General features: G+C 41.4%; 1 protein-coding gene across 2 annotated transcripts in view; it reads left to right on the plus strand.

The window, feature by feature from the left end:
• Positions 1 to 15690, plus strand: part of dph6 (diphthamine biosynthesis 6) — a 71309-nt gene that overhangs the window by 39803 nt on the left and 15816 nt on the right. For both annotated transcript variants that reach the window (XM_061744265.1, XM_061744264.1), the window contains exon 13: positions 11051 to 11299. In XM_061744265.1, the coding sequence (XP_061600249.1) occupies positions 11051 to 11299 (249 nt within the window). The remainder of the gene's footprint in view (positions 1 to 11050; positions 11300 to 15690) is intronic.

The following is a 15690-nucleotide window of genomic DNA, read 5'->3' on the forward strand; positions in this document are numbered from 1 at the left end:
ACAATAGCCAATGCAGGTCTGAAAAGGAAGGACTATCAGTTGAATGGTTGTTAAACATCTCCTCTTTCCTGTTAAGGTAAGTGGCTCACCCCTGGGATATTTGCAGGGAAATTATACTCACTGATCAGATTCTGCGGGTTGCGTTTAGGGAGCCGGCTGCACCAGCCTCAGGTTGCTAGTGAGCAACAGCCTCTAGCCTCAGTCCCCTAATTGTGAGTGACAGTCAATATTGTGGGAGATTGACTCGCACGAGCCCGCGATCGGATTTGCATTGTATTTTGAAAATTGTCAAAGTGGACTGTGAGGCATCGCGAGGGAAGTGGATCTGACGTTGCCCATTAGCATCAAAGGGAGGAGTGTTTTGAGGCGGGTGGTAGAATTTGAATAATCTTCTTAGAGGAGTCTAAATATCTAAAAACAATGGTTTGAACTTTGTCTGGGCTTTTTGATGAGGTTGGACTGGAGTTATATTGTGGTCGGGCCACCCATGCTGGAGAGTGAATGACTAAAAGAAAAGCATATGTAGAAATGTTCTTTCCTCTGCGTGGTTGAGTTCTGAGTTTGATTTTGTTCATCTCAACAAATATAGAGCATGCAGTGTATTAACAAAAGTTCCTTTATGACTTTCTTTTTGTATGTAATTGATAGTAACACTGTAAAAGAAAGGGTGAGATGGTAATGAAATGTGTTAATGATTTAAACCTAAGCTGAACAGTGACGTGAATTTGTGGTGATGCAGAAAGCAGCAGCAGTCTGTCGGCTCACAAAAGCATCTCGATGACTGTATATATTTGAGCCAATCATTTTCCCTCCGTGTTGCAAGAAAAACATCCTGATTTATTTTGGCATTTTCAATTGAAAATGTAAGCAAAAAAAAAAAAGAAACAAGTGATGAATAACAGAAATTAACGTAATTGCTTTAGTTTTATGGTTGGTTCGCGCTCCTAGTGTTTTACTGCTGTAAAAGAGCCAGTGTGCAAAACTCAGCAACCCTCCCTCCACCGCCACATCAAATATCCCCACACCTCCCCAAACTTCCTCAGCCCACATCTAGAGACTGCATTTACCTCAATTACCACAGAAGAGTAATTAGCTGGGAAACAGTGTGTGCGCATGCATCTGCGTTCAGGGAGGTATTCATGCAGCACGAACAGATTAATTAGGACATTTAACTTCATTTCTAATACAACAAAATTAATCCCATAAAATATGAAGGTTCTCGGAGGAGGTGTCTGTCAGCATCTGATGCCTCTCCCCTGTTTGCCATAATCTATTAAAACCTTGCTTTTATCTCACCTCTCCCCTGTCATACTTTATGGATTTTTTCATAAACATGGCCCATACTTCATAAATGTCTCAATTTTCTAGTCTATTAACATTACTTCAAAAGCGCTTGATAAAAGAGGAGGGCATGCGTGAAATAATGCACCAATAATATGAAATGCTGGAGGCTAGAACAGTCGGGGCGGCTCTCCGGCATGCATGCTCAGACAATGCAAGGGATGTTATCAAGTTTAATAAAAGAACAAATGATCACTTCCAACTAAGAAGCAGAGGAGATGAGGCAGGGAGGAAGGGGTTGGACCAGGAGGAGAGCAGTTGTCGAGCAATTGAGTCGATGAAAAATGAGGTCATGAAGCCTCAGCGATTTGAGCAGTTGCGAGATTGAAAGCTACTTTCGCACATGTAGTTACTTGCTTCTCGCCGCAGCAGAGGATGTTAACACAGATTTGCTTTTCCCTTTCATTTCACTGAAGGCACAAGAAGAATAGGCGTGTTGTTTCTTTAACCGAAAGCCTGAATGGTGTGCAGGAGGTTGACCCTTTTGTTTGGAGAGAGTCAGAGAGGGTTTTGACTGACAGTCAAGATTTACCTCAGAGCCTTTCCTTGGCAAGCATTGATTGAGGTTTCCCCAGCTCTTCTCATCATCCGGGTCTATCCCTTTAGGCTCGTTCCCAAACGCCAGGGTCAACTGTTTTCACTTGAATCGGACACACGGAAAACACAGCGATCAAAACCAGTAAGACCTGAGCGCGGAGGCATGCCCGCTGCACTCCCCGAGGCCAAGTCTCGCAGGGAGTGCTGCCCGTGACGGCTCCGGCTCTGACAGACTGAACTGGTTTGATTCCCTGTGCGCACAGGACTGACTGATGGTAACATGCAAATAAACATTATAGGCAAATCAGGTCCATGCACATTATCTCAAAGTGTCTATCTATCCACTTCTGAATATTTGCATACTGCATGTGTGAAAATCTTCCTGCACACAGGGAGTAAGGCAACAGGACTTCTGATGCAGCTGCACATCCCAAGAAAACCTAGGAACTTGTGCTCCAAATAACACACACATACAGTATATCCGAGGGGTCAAATCACACCACCTTTTTAATCTGATGAGGGGGCAGTTTTATGGGAAGCGGTAGACAGCAGGAAGGGTAATTATGCTGTTTTCAACCCTATCCTGCAAGGCCACTGTCTTGCTTTTCTCTCCTGCTGTGACGGCGTGGAGGCTGACCTCCCACGTCGGTCGTCATCTTCCCAAGGCACGGCCTTTCTTTTGCTTCGGTATCCTGCGCCGCGCCGCCGCTGTTGCAGCACCACGTGGATGCGGGCTGGTATCAGCTTGTACCAGGCGAGGACAGGGGAAGGACTGGATCTGTCGGAGCGCATCGGCTCTCAGGCAGTCGCGTTTCGTCCGCGCCGTGCCTGCGCCTCGGCCCCTGCCACACTCCCACTCATTAATGGGCCCGACCCTGACAACTGATCCTAATTGTCTTTGAACAGCTCTTCATGTATTATTGGTGCCTGACTGGCTTCGTTCATGTCAACAAGCCATGGGAAGTCGGGACAGGATAACCACAGCTACCGTCCCTCTTTTCTTTCACCTTTATGCACACGGTATAGACACAAACATGCAGGGATGCACATCTAAGTGTTCAAACAATAAGTGTAATGCAGACAGATATTTACTCTTGTGGTGATCTGGGGGTCTGCATTGCACCTACATGAGTCAGTCATTTCTGCAAATTTATGAAAAAAAAAAAGAAAAGCATTATGTTGTTCTTTTTAGTCTCCATTAAGAGGATGTATCAGAACAGTTAATGGTATTTAGATTAATGTAACTAGTTTTAGTGTGAGAGTGTAATTACAACTGATAAATGGTGTACGTTTCTTTTTAATTTGAGGGAGCCACATGCTATTTTAGTGTGTGTGTGTGTGTGTGTGTGTGTGTGTGTGTGTGTGTGTGTGTGTGTGTGTGTGTGTGTGTGTGTGTGTGTGTGTGTGTGTGTGTGTGTGTGTGTGTGTGTGTGTGTGTGTGTGTGTCTACATACGAGAGCATCCTCATCTGCTTCTCACTTTGTCACTGCTGATGAGCAGTGGAGGGGTGAATGGTTCAGAGACATGGAGAAGGCATCTGAAAACCATCATGTAAAGATCCCACCACAGCAGACATCTGCCAAGATGCTCCCACTATTACAATCGCAAACACTCAGTCAAAACACATCCATTTTTTTTTTCTTTTTGTAGTCCCATGTGTGAATTATTACCCCATATCTAACTATTTACTTCCCATTTCACGCCTCTATTTGAATACAGGGAGGAAAAAAAAAAAGAAAAAAAAAAAAGCAAAGCTGAGATGGCTTCGCTTTTTATTTGCGGAATGAAATAACTGAATACCAAATGCATAGATAAAAAGCATAGCGCCGTGTCCTGTCCACTCCCATCACTGTCTGACAGAGGAGAGATGTATGACCGTCCTATTACTATGGTAACTAGCTGCTATATTCAGTGCTGCCCGGGTGTGTTTCTTCCCCCCACAGTGACGAGAGGGCATAGCTGACAGGGCCTGTGCACACACACTTGACACACACATACATACACGGGCACAAAAACACAGATAGAGAGGATCTGGATATTTCTTGTGAAATCCACACGTGTGACAAATACAGGCAGGAAGATACAGGGGCCTCGCTCGCACACTGCACCGTGCTGATGGACAGGAACTACTGAGGAGCAGCTCTCTAGCATGCAACCCTCCTAGCATTCGGCTTTTAGTAATAATCTTTTATCCAAACTATGATTAGAGAAAATTTAAAGCAAAAGAATTTGCTCAGTATATCTTAGCTGCAGTCGGTGCATTTGTGGACACTGCTGTTGTGTCTGGAGTCTTTATTCATTATGCTTATGTTTATGCAGTCGCACAACCAGAGATTTAAAGTTTATCTTAAGTAAAATCAGTCATCAACTGGACAGAGGTGATCACTCAGTTTACATGCAACAGTGTGGTAGCTTTGTTGCCTCTTCTTTATTCACTGAGATATTTTTTAGCAGTAGTATAAATGACTCGGGAGAGATTATTCTTGATGTCTCATTAAGTTTCTGTGTTTTGCGTCATCATACATTTCATATGAAGCAGTTCCTCAAACTGCTAACTTTTAATCCGGGTCACTCGCCGTTGTCATCGAATCATGTTTTACTGCAGCGAAAACTGCTGTAGATAACTAATGTACCGGCTTTCTTTTTCTTATTTTTCTTGGATGTCAGCAGGTTCGCGCTTAATATATGTTTATTATTGATACTTTAGATATTTTCACAATCTACGGGCATGTCGAGCCCTGCCATTTCGGGAAATGTAATAAAGTTGAGATGTTCAGGGAAGGAGTTGATTCAGTACGATATGGACAACACAATATTTACTAAATGTCAAAATGTATTGAGTTGGCAGTGACGCAGTGACACAGATGTTAATACAAGTGTTTGCTATTTTTCCATGTGGGATTCAGTACATTTTAAGATCGTCACATTTTTCCAGTTTTCTAAAAAAAGAATACTATCACCTATTTTCAGTATAATACAATATCATAAATCAAAGTGAAATTTAAACATGTCTCTGTCACCGATGTAGACCCCACCACCTTTTTTTTCCCCACATTTTTTGGATTTCATTTAAGGAATTTGTGGTTGTCTATGAAAATATTTTGGAAAAAAATAAAAAATAAGGAAAGATGAAAATCCAAGGAGACTATTGACACTGTTTGGACATGTTGTCCATGGTTGGAGCGAAGTTTGCATGTTAACTACTGGTGATGCTTTGTGCACGTTTTTAATGCAGCCATACTGCCATCTGTTGAGACAAACAGGAACTACACTTTTTTTTTCTTTTTTTTGCCTATTTGTGAACCATCTTTCTGTCATTCCGTCTTTCCCTTTTTTTTGATCGTGAGCTATTTATCTTTTATATCTTAAGACTGAAATGCATGCACTATCCAACACAAAATGGACCATTGACAAGACAGGACTGAAAGCATGTTTGGGTGGATTTGTGTTTGTCTCACTCTGTATATTTTGGACGGGGAAACTGAGGACTTATCTTATTAAACCATTAGTTTAATGTTTTGTTTTTTTTTTTCAGGTATGAATATTTAAACTGTCTCATGCAGTGTATATATTTGGAACTGTGGTCCAGACTTTACTTCACCGCTTATCAGGGTTATACTTTAAGTGTTGTCTTGTCTTTTTTTTTTTTTGTCCAGATTAAGTTGGCTGATCCTTTACCAGCCAAACTAAGAGATACAGCATCACAAAAAGGAAAAATATGAAAAGACAGAAGAGATGAGACGGTCACAGCTGGGAAGGGAGACAGCGCAGGGTATGAGGGTTGCAGTTTCAGCATCATTCAGTCAGACAACATGCCCCTCAGCTGAAACAGCGAGACCCTCCCCGATTCTCTCGAATTAGGGAGATTAGCGGGAAAGCGCATAATGCAGGATGATGGAATTTGTCATAATTTGCATTGTCCTGGAAAGATTCAGCTTGATAGAGCGATGCATGGAGGGGCTTGTCATGTCCCACGGGCAGGTCATAGAGGAAGCTTGGCAGAAATGATTTTTGCGATATGTGCATCAGTCGTAAAAGCCTCACAACCAATTTGTCAAAAAATGTGAGGTCGGGACAGTTGAAGGCAGTAGGGCATTTTGCCTAACGCAATGAAAAACCATGCTTTTCCATCACTCTTCATTCACAGCCGGACTCTGGTGTGGTGCAGGGGTCCAGGGCGGCAGACAGTTTCATTACATCAGCCTTGGGTATTTGTTATATTTTATTCGCTCATATTTCTTTATTTTAACATCATTATAGCAACTATAAATTTACACCAAAAAAAGAAAACATATCAATTTGTTTGAAATCTTATTCTATTTTTATTGCATTTCCTCCCTTTTTTTTATCAGCGTAAAAAAAAAAAGTTATTTATTTGTTGATTCATATTTGTTGACTTTCAGATTTGTCTCCCCAAGCTTTTAGCAGCCTCCCCAGGCCTCGGTTATAGCACTGACTGGCAGCTCCTGACTCACATAAAACTGACCAGAGCGGATGTGGCAGTGTTACTTCACACAACTCAATGTCTGTCAAGTCATTACGTCAAGTGCAGACATTAAAGGTAGAAAAGACAAATACAAATAAGCTTAAGAGAAGTGGGAGGGCTAGGGGAATGCCCCTTGTTCAAATTCCAGTTGTGTGACTTTACATACTGTATTATTGAAAATTTGGAATCATAATTTGAAGTTTTGAACTATGCTTTTAGTTGTGTTTATGATTTTACTTTACAAGAATGCATTCAGAAGTTCCTTATTCTTGCCTTTTCCTTCTGCACTTCATACAGCTATTTATGTCGCTGTTTAAGTAACACTGATGTTGTGTGACAGTTGAACATACAGGGGTTAGGCTCAAACTGGAGCACAAACAGAGGGGGAAAAAAAATTGGTAGTGGGGAAAAAAAAACAGAGAAAATAAACCCCCCCCAAAAAAGGCAAATATCTTTCCCCCCTTCCCGTTAAATCTGAAATGAGAATACTAACAAAGTAAAAGGTTCTGCAGGAACGAGGAAGGTTGTGGCTCTCCTGAAAGGTTTGCATTTGTAGAAATGAGGTGTCAGAAGAGGCAGGATTTCCTCAGGGCGCGGCACAACATGAGCCCATTTCTTATCATTTTCCCACTCCCAGACAGGATCTGCTTTGAATTCACTAATGCTGAACGAACCCCACAGACTTGAAGCCAGTTCAAGATGAAATCACAGCGCACATCCCTGACAAACTGCCATTCTCCACACAAGGATTAGACGGTCCTTGCATATCAAATCCCTGCTAAAACGTAGAAGTAATATATTCACTTAAATACATACAACAAAACTTCAGCCTCAGTTTTTTTTTATCCCCACACTTTTAACTATTTTGAGCTGTATGCCAGCCCTTAAATATTCAAGAATAGAAGAAAATTACCAGAAAGCAGATAGTCAAGACACGCATATTAAGAAAGCTCCTTAAACAATTGAAAGTAAATCAAAATGGTGCAAAATAAAAGTAATTTCATGACATATCTAGGTGCAAGATCCCAAGATCTGTGCTAGTTTAGATAAAGTTATAATTTAAGTGGGATGCTTAGGCTTGCAGTTGTCAAGATGCATTAATTCACCCACACCTAGCAGGGTGGTTAGGTTGAAAACAACTGTCAAAACATGTAGGAACACCTAAATGAATTAAAATATTAGATACAGTCATTGTTTAAAAACATATGTTTAGCTGGTATGGTGCTACCATTACCCCTTAAGTTTGGTTGCACGACTTCTTGCAAAAGAGAAAAGTCAAAGCCGATTAATCCAACCTATATTACACATTTTGCATGATCATTTCCTGGTTAAATTATGTATGAGGTCTCAATGGGGAGAAATGTGACCATTAGCATATCTGATAGGAGCAGTGGAGCAGTTTTCCACCTCTCTCTGTCCTTGGAAGCAGGCAGAAAAACCTGACTGTTTGTCAATACTGGGTCATTTTATCCCGGCCAGTGTAGTTCATCTACACCATTCCGAAGCTCTGCTAATGACACTTGGAGACGTCCTCACCGGGACGGGGGACCCACAGGGCTCCAGTACCAATACCAATGTAGTCTGGCACGCCCACCTCTGGAAGCCCTTTGACAAAAACAGCAATTAGAAACACCTCAGACACACCAGTCTGAAACGAGACACTGTTAAGGTTCGGGAGCAGACGGAGCCAGGCACTTTCTGGGCATATTTACTAATGTTACTGTCTACACCCAAGAAATAGAAAAAAAAAAATGTCTTTGAGGTTGGTGACCTTTGCATATGTTACTGTGGTTGTAGAAATATTATGGCATTATGACCACAAGATAAAGCTTGATCAAATCCAAAGCAAGACATGGCTCAGACTGCTTTGTCCTCCATTGTTGAGCTAATTTCAAATATTTCTAGCTCAGAAATTGCAGAAGAAAGATTTTGAAATTGATTTTCATTATTAGGGCTCGTTTTGAAAAATTCATAACATAGTTTCTCAGAATAATAACTTGCGTGTTTTGTGTTCATTTTAAAGCTGCATTTGATTCTGAAACATGAAGAACTCATCTTGAATCACCTTGGAGTTAACTTTCTCAATTCTGTCAACAAGTATCAAATATTATTAAACTAAAATACTAGAAAGAAACTAACACAAACATGCTGCATTAATATACTGTCCCGCTGGAAGATATCATATTAATCCTTTTCTCTGTGGGCCGTTTAGATCGCTAAGACTAGCATTTGAAAAATACTTACCTTGTTAAAGAAAGTTTAATGTCATATGCAATTGTTTGACCCTTATGAATATTAAAGATTACCATCTCGGGCTTATTAAAAATGCATGTGGCATTGTGGTTGTTGATCACGTTTCCAACGCCCATGCAAATTGGCCTGTCTTCCCTGTCAAGGCCTCAGATGAATAATGTAGTTGTGTTGTATATTCAGGAACACACCATTGACAGTCAATTAACAAGTTTGATTGGTGTGTGAACTCATTCTTTTGAACTGTTAATTTTATGTAAATAGTATTCACTCTCCCTTCTCCAGTAACCCCCCCAAATCCAGGATCAACACAGAAACCACAAAACCCCAGATCCCCAATTCCACCTCCCACTAAGAGTAACCAGAGTGGGATCCTCAATAATTGATCATCACACACCTGCTCGGTAGACGCAATGGGAGTCCGCCTTTAACAGTCAAGGGGCCCCATGCTTGCACCTTTTGATATTCAAATTGACAAATGGTAGCTGGTCTTTATGAATTCAGAATGGAGCGAGCCCTTTTCATGACGACAAGCTTGTTAAAAGATTGTGGCCACCCATCCAACCTGATAGAGCCCGTCTTTGTTGGAGTGGATATGATGGCATTTAATGGCTCATAAATAGAATGCCAATGACAATTCCTCATTGATGTGAGGAAATTCTGGCTTTTATGTTCGGCGCTCAAAGTAATGCGGACGCCCGGGCGGATCAGGCGAGGCAGGTAAATGATCTACTGATTGATCCGAGCGGTTGAAAGTGGTGAGGGCCTTATCTCCATCCTCTCTGCCCTCTCCCTCACTTCCCCACTTGTAACTCGCTTTCCCCTCCGTCTTTTTTGTCCCCTGCGAGGTCCCGGTAATTTGCAGTAGCAGAGATGGAAAGCTGAAGGTTCATCAAAGCTGACAAGCGAACCCAGGAGCTGGGGATCATGGCGAACCCATTCGATTATGGAGACGGCAATGACAGTGTCCGCCCTCTAGCTAAATAGTTCGCATCTGTAGTGTGGTTAACATCTTGTTCTGCTCCTCCAGGAAAGACAGATTTCATCCACTTTAATAATGGTAAATACTCTGTAGTAAATTTCCCACTTCTGAATAAGGTATGCAATGGCCTCCCAGCGTCTGCGGGGACTTTGGTGTGACAGTCGCAGCGATCCAAACAAGCTTATGAGTTTGATTCACGGGAAGTGTTAAGATATACCTCCTCTTCATATAAACTATACTAATCTCACATGACACAAGATACCACTGGCTGTATCTTTGATCATCAGTAGACAACTCAGTCGATCCTCTCTGGAGATGGGCCTATGTGCTCGGGTGTCTGTGACTGCTAACACAAACCAAACACCTATTTGCATCGATCACCAGCTTTGTGTCCAACGCTAACAGCATCCACCGCTGAACGCCGCTGATCTACCTGGGTCTCTGAAGGCGTGACCTCCTTAATGCCAGTCTTCATCCCCACTCGTCCGTCTGCATTAAGCAGATAGATTTTTCTCCAGTTTTCATTATTCGAGGAGCTTATTTCCAACAGAGGTATTTAACAGAAAATTGAGCTAATTATCACATGGCTAATTACGCTTATGAATAAAATTGATGCCACGGAGATATATTGGCAGCCATCTAATACCTGTGTGCTATGTAAGTGTGAAATATGCATTGTTGGTGATAAAAATGGGAGATTGGAACTTGTTAATGAATGCACTGCTAACCAAACATAGGCTTGTAATTGATGTTGATTTGATTATAGCACCTCATTGAATAGTGCACTTTTGTTATTTTTTTTAAAGTCGTTTATTTCCGCTCCTCTGTAACTGGTGCTACTGGAGGGGAAGCCAGAGTTACCAGAGGGGCAGCCAGAGGAGACTGCAAAATCCCGTTTAGAAAGAGCTCATTTGGGCAATCGGTTTTCTCTTATAAAACAGCACCTGAGTAGAATAACATCCCACAGAACATTAGAGAGTCCATTTCATACAATGTCTTCAAATATAATCTCAGGAATTGGTTGATTGATAATCAAAGATGTGAACATTGATGTGTATACTATCGATGTGGGGATGAACTGTGTATATTGTAAGGGTTGAATTATATATGTTATATGTTATTGCTGATGTGTTTGTACTTGTGTTTTAATCTTTTTTTACTAGGTACTAGCCTATTATTTCTGGCAGGGGGACTGCCAATGTAAACTAGCCTTTTGGCTACAATTGGGTATATTTACATTTTATTTTATAAAATGTTTCCTAATGTACGTGGTCCCTCTCTAACAAATAAAAATAAACTGAAACTAAAACTAAAGCATCATTACTTGTTTCTTTCATCTATTTTTTTTCTTCATTGTTATTTAGCTTAGCTTTACCTCAGCAGTGTTTTTCAGTTTTTCATGATTTCATAGCCCATCGTCTTTTTCTTTTTCTCTCTCTGTGTCCTTCCTCCAGGTAGACGAGGTGGTGTTCTGCGCTGGGCAGATTGCTCTGGTCCCCTGTACCATGCATTTGGTGAACGCCGGCGCCTGCACACAAGCACGCCTGTCCTTCAGCCACGTGAAGAAGGTCCTGGAAGCCGCGATGAGCGGTTTGACGGTGGCTCATGTCGTCCAGGCCCACTGCTACATCACCAGACACCAAGACATTAGGATGATCAGAGCTGTCTGGGAAACCCTGCAAACGTCCACGGTGGAAGAGAAGGTCAGCACCTCTCTGGAGTGGATTCTTTTGTTTATGACATTTATTACAGTGGTTTACGTAGAAATATGAATGTCTGACTGTTTTATAACAGATGCAGCTGAAATATTGGTCTAACAATGTTATGCTCACATGAGATAAGCAGGTTTAATGAATTAAAAGACACAGGGATCCATGCATCACTGAATAAGTAAAAGAAGCGAGACTTGACAGGGTATCCAAGTTTTTCAGAGAGGCCTTTCAGAATCATGTTTTATAGTTGTAAAATAAGGGAATGTTTTGCACCCCTCTCTGTCCCCCTGAGACCTGAGCCGCTGCTACTGATATTTACCAGTGAGTGCACTCATGAAAAGTTGATGATGTGGGAAACGCTGGTGTCTTTGATAATGCGGCGCTTGGCACAGAAGCAGATGTCTTCCTCAGAGCCTCCCTAATCCTTTGCCCCCACACACCATTTTGGAGCGCTGCTCAACTCTCAGAGCAGCTTATCCCCCTCCTAACTCGTCTTCCCTGCCACCGCCCTCCACCCTTCCCTCCATTCTACCGCCCTGGCTTACAACCCTTGCTCCGTACGTCTAATAGGGGCTCCACACTCCCTTGGCAGCCCTTCTCCTCCCACAGTAATCTGTCTAACCATGGGAATAGAGCCTCAGGGAGAGAGGCAGGAGCCCACCTCTAACTTGGCTCGCTGGAGTGGTGTTAAGACTCGGGAGAGAACGTCAACTTTACGTCTGTAGTGGAACTATATGTAAAATTCTAATGGTATTTAAAGCCAATAATCATATTTATACAGATTAAAAACGTTTGAGAAACATTTCTTATTCCAAAACATATAACACATAATAACTGGTGTCTCTTTGCTTATTTATTTGACGAGTTTTGTCTTAACTGCTACCCGCGGTGGAACAGGAAATCTTGATAGCTTTGGCGGAGCAGCGCTCATTTACAATACAGATGGAGCGACTCGGATAACAAAGCTGATCAAGGGCAAACCTGGGAGATGACACTTCTGCACTCGTGTCAGAGGTCGATGAAGATGGACGACTTTGTCCATCTGCTGGGCCTCCCTGCAGCCTGTCACATTAATCAAAAATGTTCCTTCGACTGACCAGGGATTACTAGCAGGAGACCCCCCCTTTACAGATGATTCACAGGTTAAACAGCACTGATTGGCAGCTCAGGGTCTCGTCTGTAAATACGTTTTAAAACAGAGCCACTTCTGCTGCAGGATGTCAAAATCAACTACAACGGATCATTTTCTCAGCTTGGTTTTTACACTTTGCTCTACTTTCCAATGCAAATCCAAGAAAGTTCAGTAATAATAATAAAAACTTATTTGAACCGGCTGTAATGCTTTAGCATGTTTCGCGGCGTATGTACGTATGTACACCTGGCTGCAGATTTTTTCTGAAACAACACAACTCCGGGAAAGCCTCACTTACATGCCTTGTTACAAGATAGTATAGTTTAAGCTGTTAAAATAGAAAGTATTTTGGATGAAGACAATAAAAAACGGCAGACAGACATGGACACATTTCTTTTGTACGGAACAGTATTAGGGCCAGGCAGGAGAAAAATAAAAATAATATTTTAGAGGAGGAAGATTTTTTTTTCATTATGTACTTCGAGAAAAAAGTCAATGTCGAGGAAAAAAGTTTAAATGTCGAGATTAATGTTGAAGTATAATTTCGAGAAAAAAGTTGAAATGTTGAGAAAAAAGGCGAAATTTCGACTTTTTTCTCGAAATTGTATTTCAACATTATTGTCGACATTTTGACTTTTTTCTCGACATTTCAACTTTTTTCTCGACATTTCAACTTTTTTCTCTACATTTCGACTTTTTTCTCGAAATTGTATTTCAATATTAATCTTGACTTTTTGACTTTTTTCTCCACATTTCGTTTTTTTTCTTGAAATGCAGAATAAAAAAATATCTTCTCAAATATCTTCGATCTCAAATATTTTTTCTCCTGCATGGCCCTAATACTCTTCCGTACTTTTGGGCATTTCTTTGGATGTTTTTTTTTTTTTTTTAATACTCAGAGGTACCAGCAATGACAGGCCAGAAGCCTATAAGCCAGTTTTCTCATCATTGTATGAAGCTTTTTTTAAACATATATATGAGGGCGATCAGAGAGGGGGTTGAGGGGGGGCATCCGTTGCAAGTCTGACATGAGAGAAACACAGGAAAACACACAACACGCCTTTGGAATCTGCAAGAGAGAAAACAAACAAACAGAAATGGGAACAGGCAGAGATACAAACAGCAACCATTCCAGGTCTCTAAGAGTAAATCAGGACTAGGCTACTCTTTTGTTCATTTGAACACAATTCCCAACAAATAACTCAAAAAAGACAAAAGGCAACGTCATCCATAAGTGTTTATTGTCTTTTAACGCAAAGCAGACTTCACTGTTGATTTAACTGCATACTATGAATGAGACATTAAGATACCCATAACTTAATATTTTTGATCTTTCCAAGCAGTCACTGTCCATGTAACTCTCAATGAAATATCTGCATCTAATCGCTCTACTGTCTCTCCACTCTGTAGTTTACAAAATGATTTCACAGGAAAGATCTTAAACCTCCTGGATGAAGATCAGGGCCTCTAAAGGGCCAAACTTAAGGATAGTCTGATGTTTTCTTAGCCGTCATCTTGGGTGCTTTAAAGCTTCATGTCCTGGGCCGTGAATAAAGTTTTGAAGGCTTGAGGGTGCCGGAGGAAGTCCTGCACCAGGATCTCTGAGACTTAAGTCCTGCACCAGGATCTCTGAGACTTATTGTGCCCTGCACAGATTGGAGGCGCCCTACCCTGTTTCGCAGCAGGTGCAGTGTTCTTTTCTTTGAAAGCTTAATTTTGAACAAAAAGATTTGATTCACCAATAAAGCTCATCCGCCTGAAGTAAATTTTCCTAAGCAACTCCTCACTTGTTAAAGGAGCTTGAGGCAGGATTTATGAAAAAAAAATTCGTATACGTTTTAAGTTTTCTAGTAATAATGTCAGATGAAGCGTTCCAAACCAAAATGAATGAGCCCTCTAGTGTATCTCTCCTTTGCCTTGAACAGGCTGTGTGCTGCAAAATGCGCTGCAATTCTGGGCCCGAATTTCCCGCGCTGTCCTGCGGATGTGACGTCACATGACGCTGCATGTGCTTTCTCCCCGTTCTCCCGTGCCGGCGTCGCTGTTGGCTGCAGTACCCCCGACGGCCGTCGTGGCGCTAATGAGTCTCATTTCTTATTCTTGCCTCAAGCTCCTTTAACATTCATTTTAGCAAATTACAGTCTTGAATATTTTATGTTTTACTATGACTAAATGAATGCAGACCATGATACCCGCCTGAGTTTTATCACTTTAAATGGACTAAATGGCCTGCATACAAACAATTCTCTCCAGGCTATTTTACCTTAAATCTTGGGAAATAAGCACATATTTTTTATGTTCATAGTTTTACAACTACTCAATTGTATAATAAAGGCATGAAAGTATGCATGAGACTATTTATTTTAATTCAATCGCTTTTCAGCAGGAATGAAGCATTCTGTTTAGAGTGCACATTCCTGGGTTTGCACTTTTAAACCAATCCTCAGCACAACAAGCATTTATGATTCCGTTGAGTACGGTGGCGCTTTCAACACAAAACTTTGTGATTAAGTGTTATCACTTCTGCGTACAAAGACAGGGAGCGCACTTTTCTGACAAAGACCCCTGTAACCTTCATGTTTATGATAGAAATGCCTGGTGTTGTTGTGCATTGATAATTTCTCTAATCAGGTGGATGGAGAAGCTTGTGGGGTTAATTGGGAGCATACTGGAGTCGCTACACATGGGAAATTGTATTTACGCTGCATTAAACCACAAAGAGCCTGTTTGTCGATGAGCATACACAAGGTTTGATGAACAGGGAGATGGTGATGGGATGAGTCAATAAATGTTAAACAGGCATTCCTTTGTGTAGGAGCACCTTCTAAAAACATATCAGGCTTAAATATTGTTTGTTAAGGCTGATATATTTTAAGTTTTCTTTTGTGGAAACTAAACTGATGATAGCTGTGTTAGTGATGAGATTGAACTGTAGTGTCTTTCAAGAGTTTTTCATGTAGTTTGGCCACTTCTGGTATTTTGAAAGGGCTTTGAAATAACTAAACTTTTTGTCACCCTACTGACACGGCCCTTTGTGTTTCATTTATACAAACAGTCTGATGAGCCTCGGGGTGGAATCTTATGAAAGGAGAGTGAATAAAAGAGTGAACGGGACAGGATATTATTGCAGAGTGACAGCACTACAGTAAGTGCTGAGACATAAGAACCACATGCTGAAAGCGTCCTGCTGGGCAGGAAATGTAGGGGAACTGGCTAAGCAGCGCAGTCCCATCAGCTCCCCGCTGTTCTC

This window comes from Cololabis saira, chromosome 16 (genome assembly GCF_033807715.1).
Source record: "Cololabis saira isolate AMF1-May2022 chromosome 16, fColSai1.1, whole genome shotgun sequence".
In the NCBI taxonomy this organism is placed as follows: domain Eukaryota; kingdom Metazoa; phylum Chordata; class Actinopteri; order Beloniformes; family Belonidae; genus Cololabis; species Cololabis saira.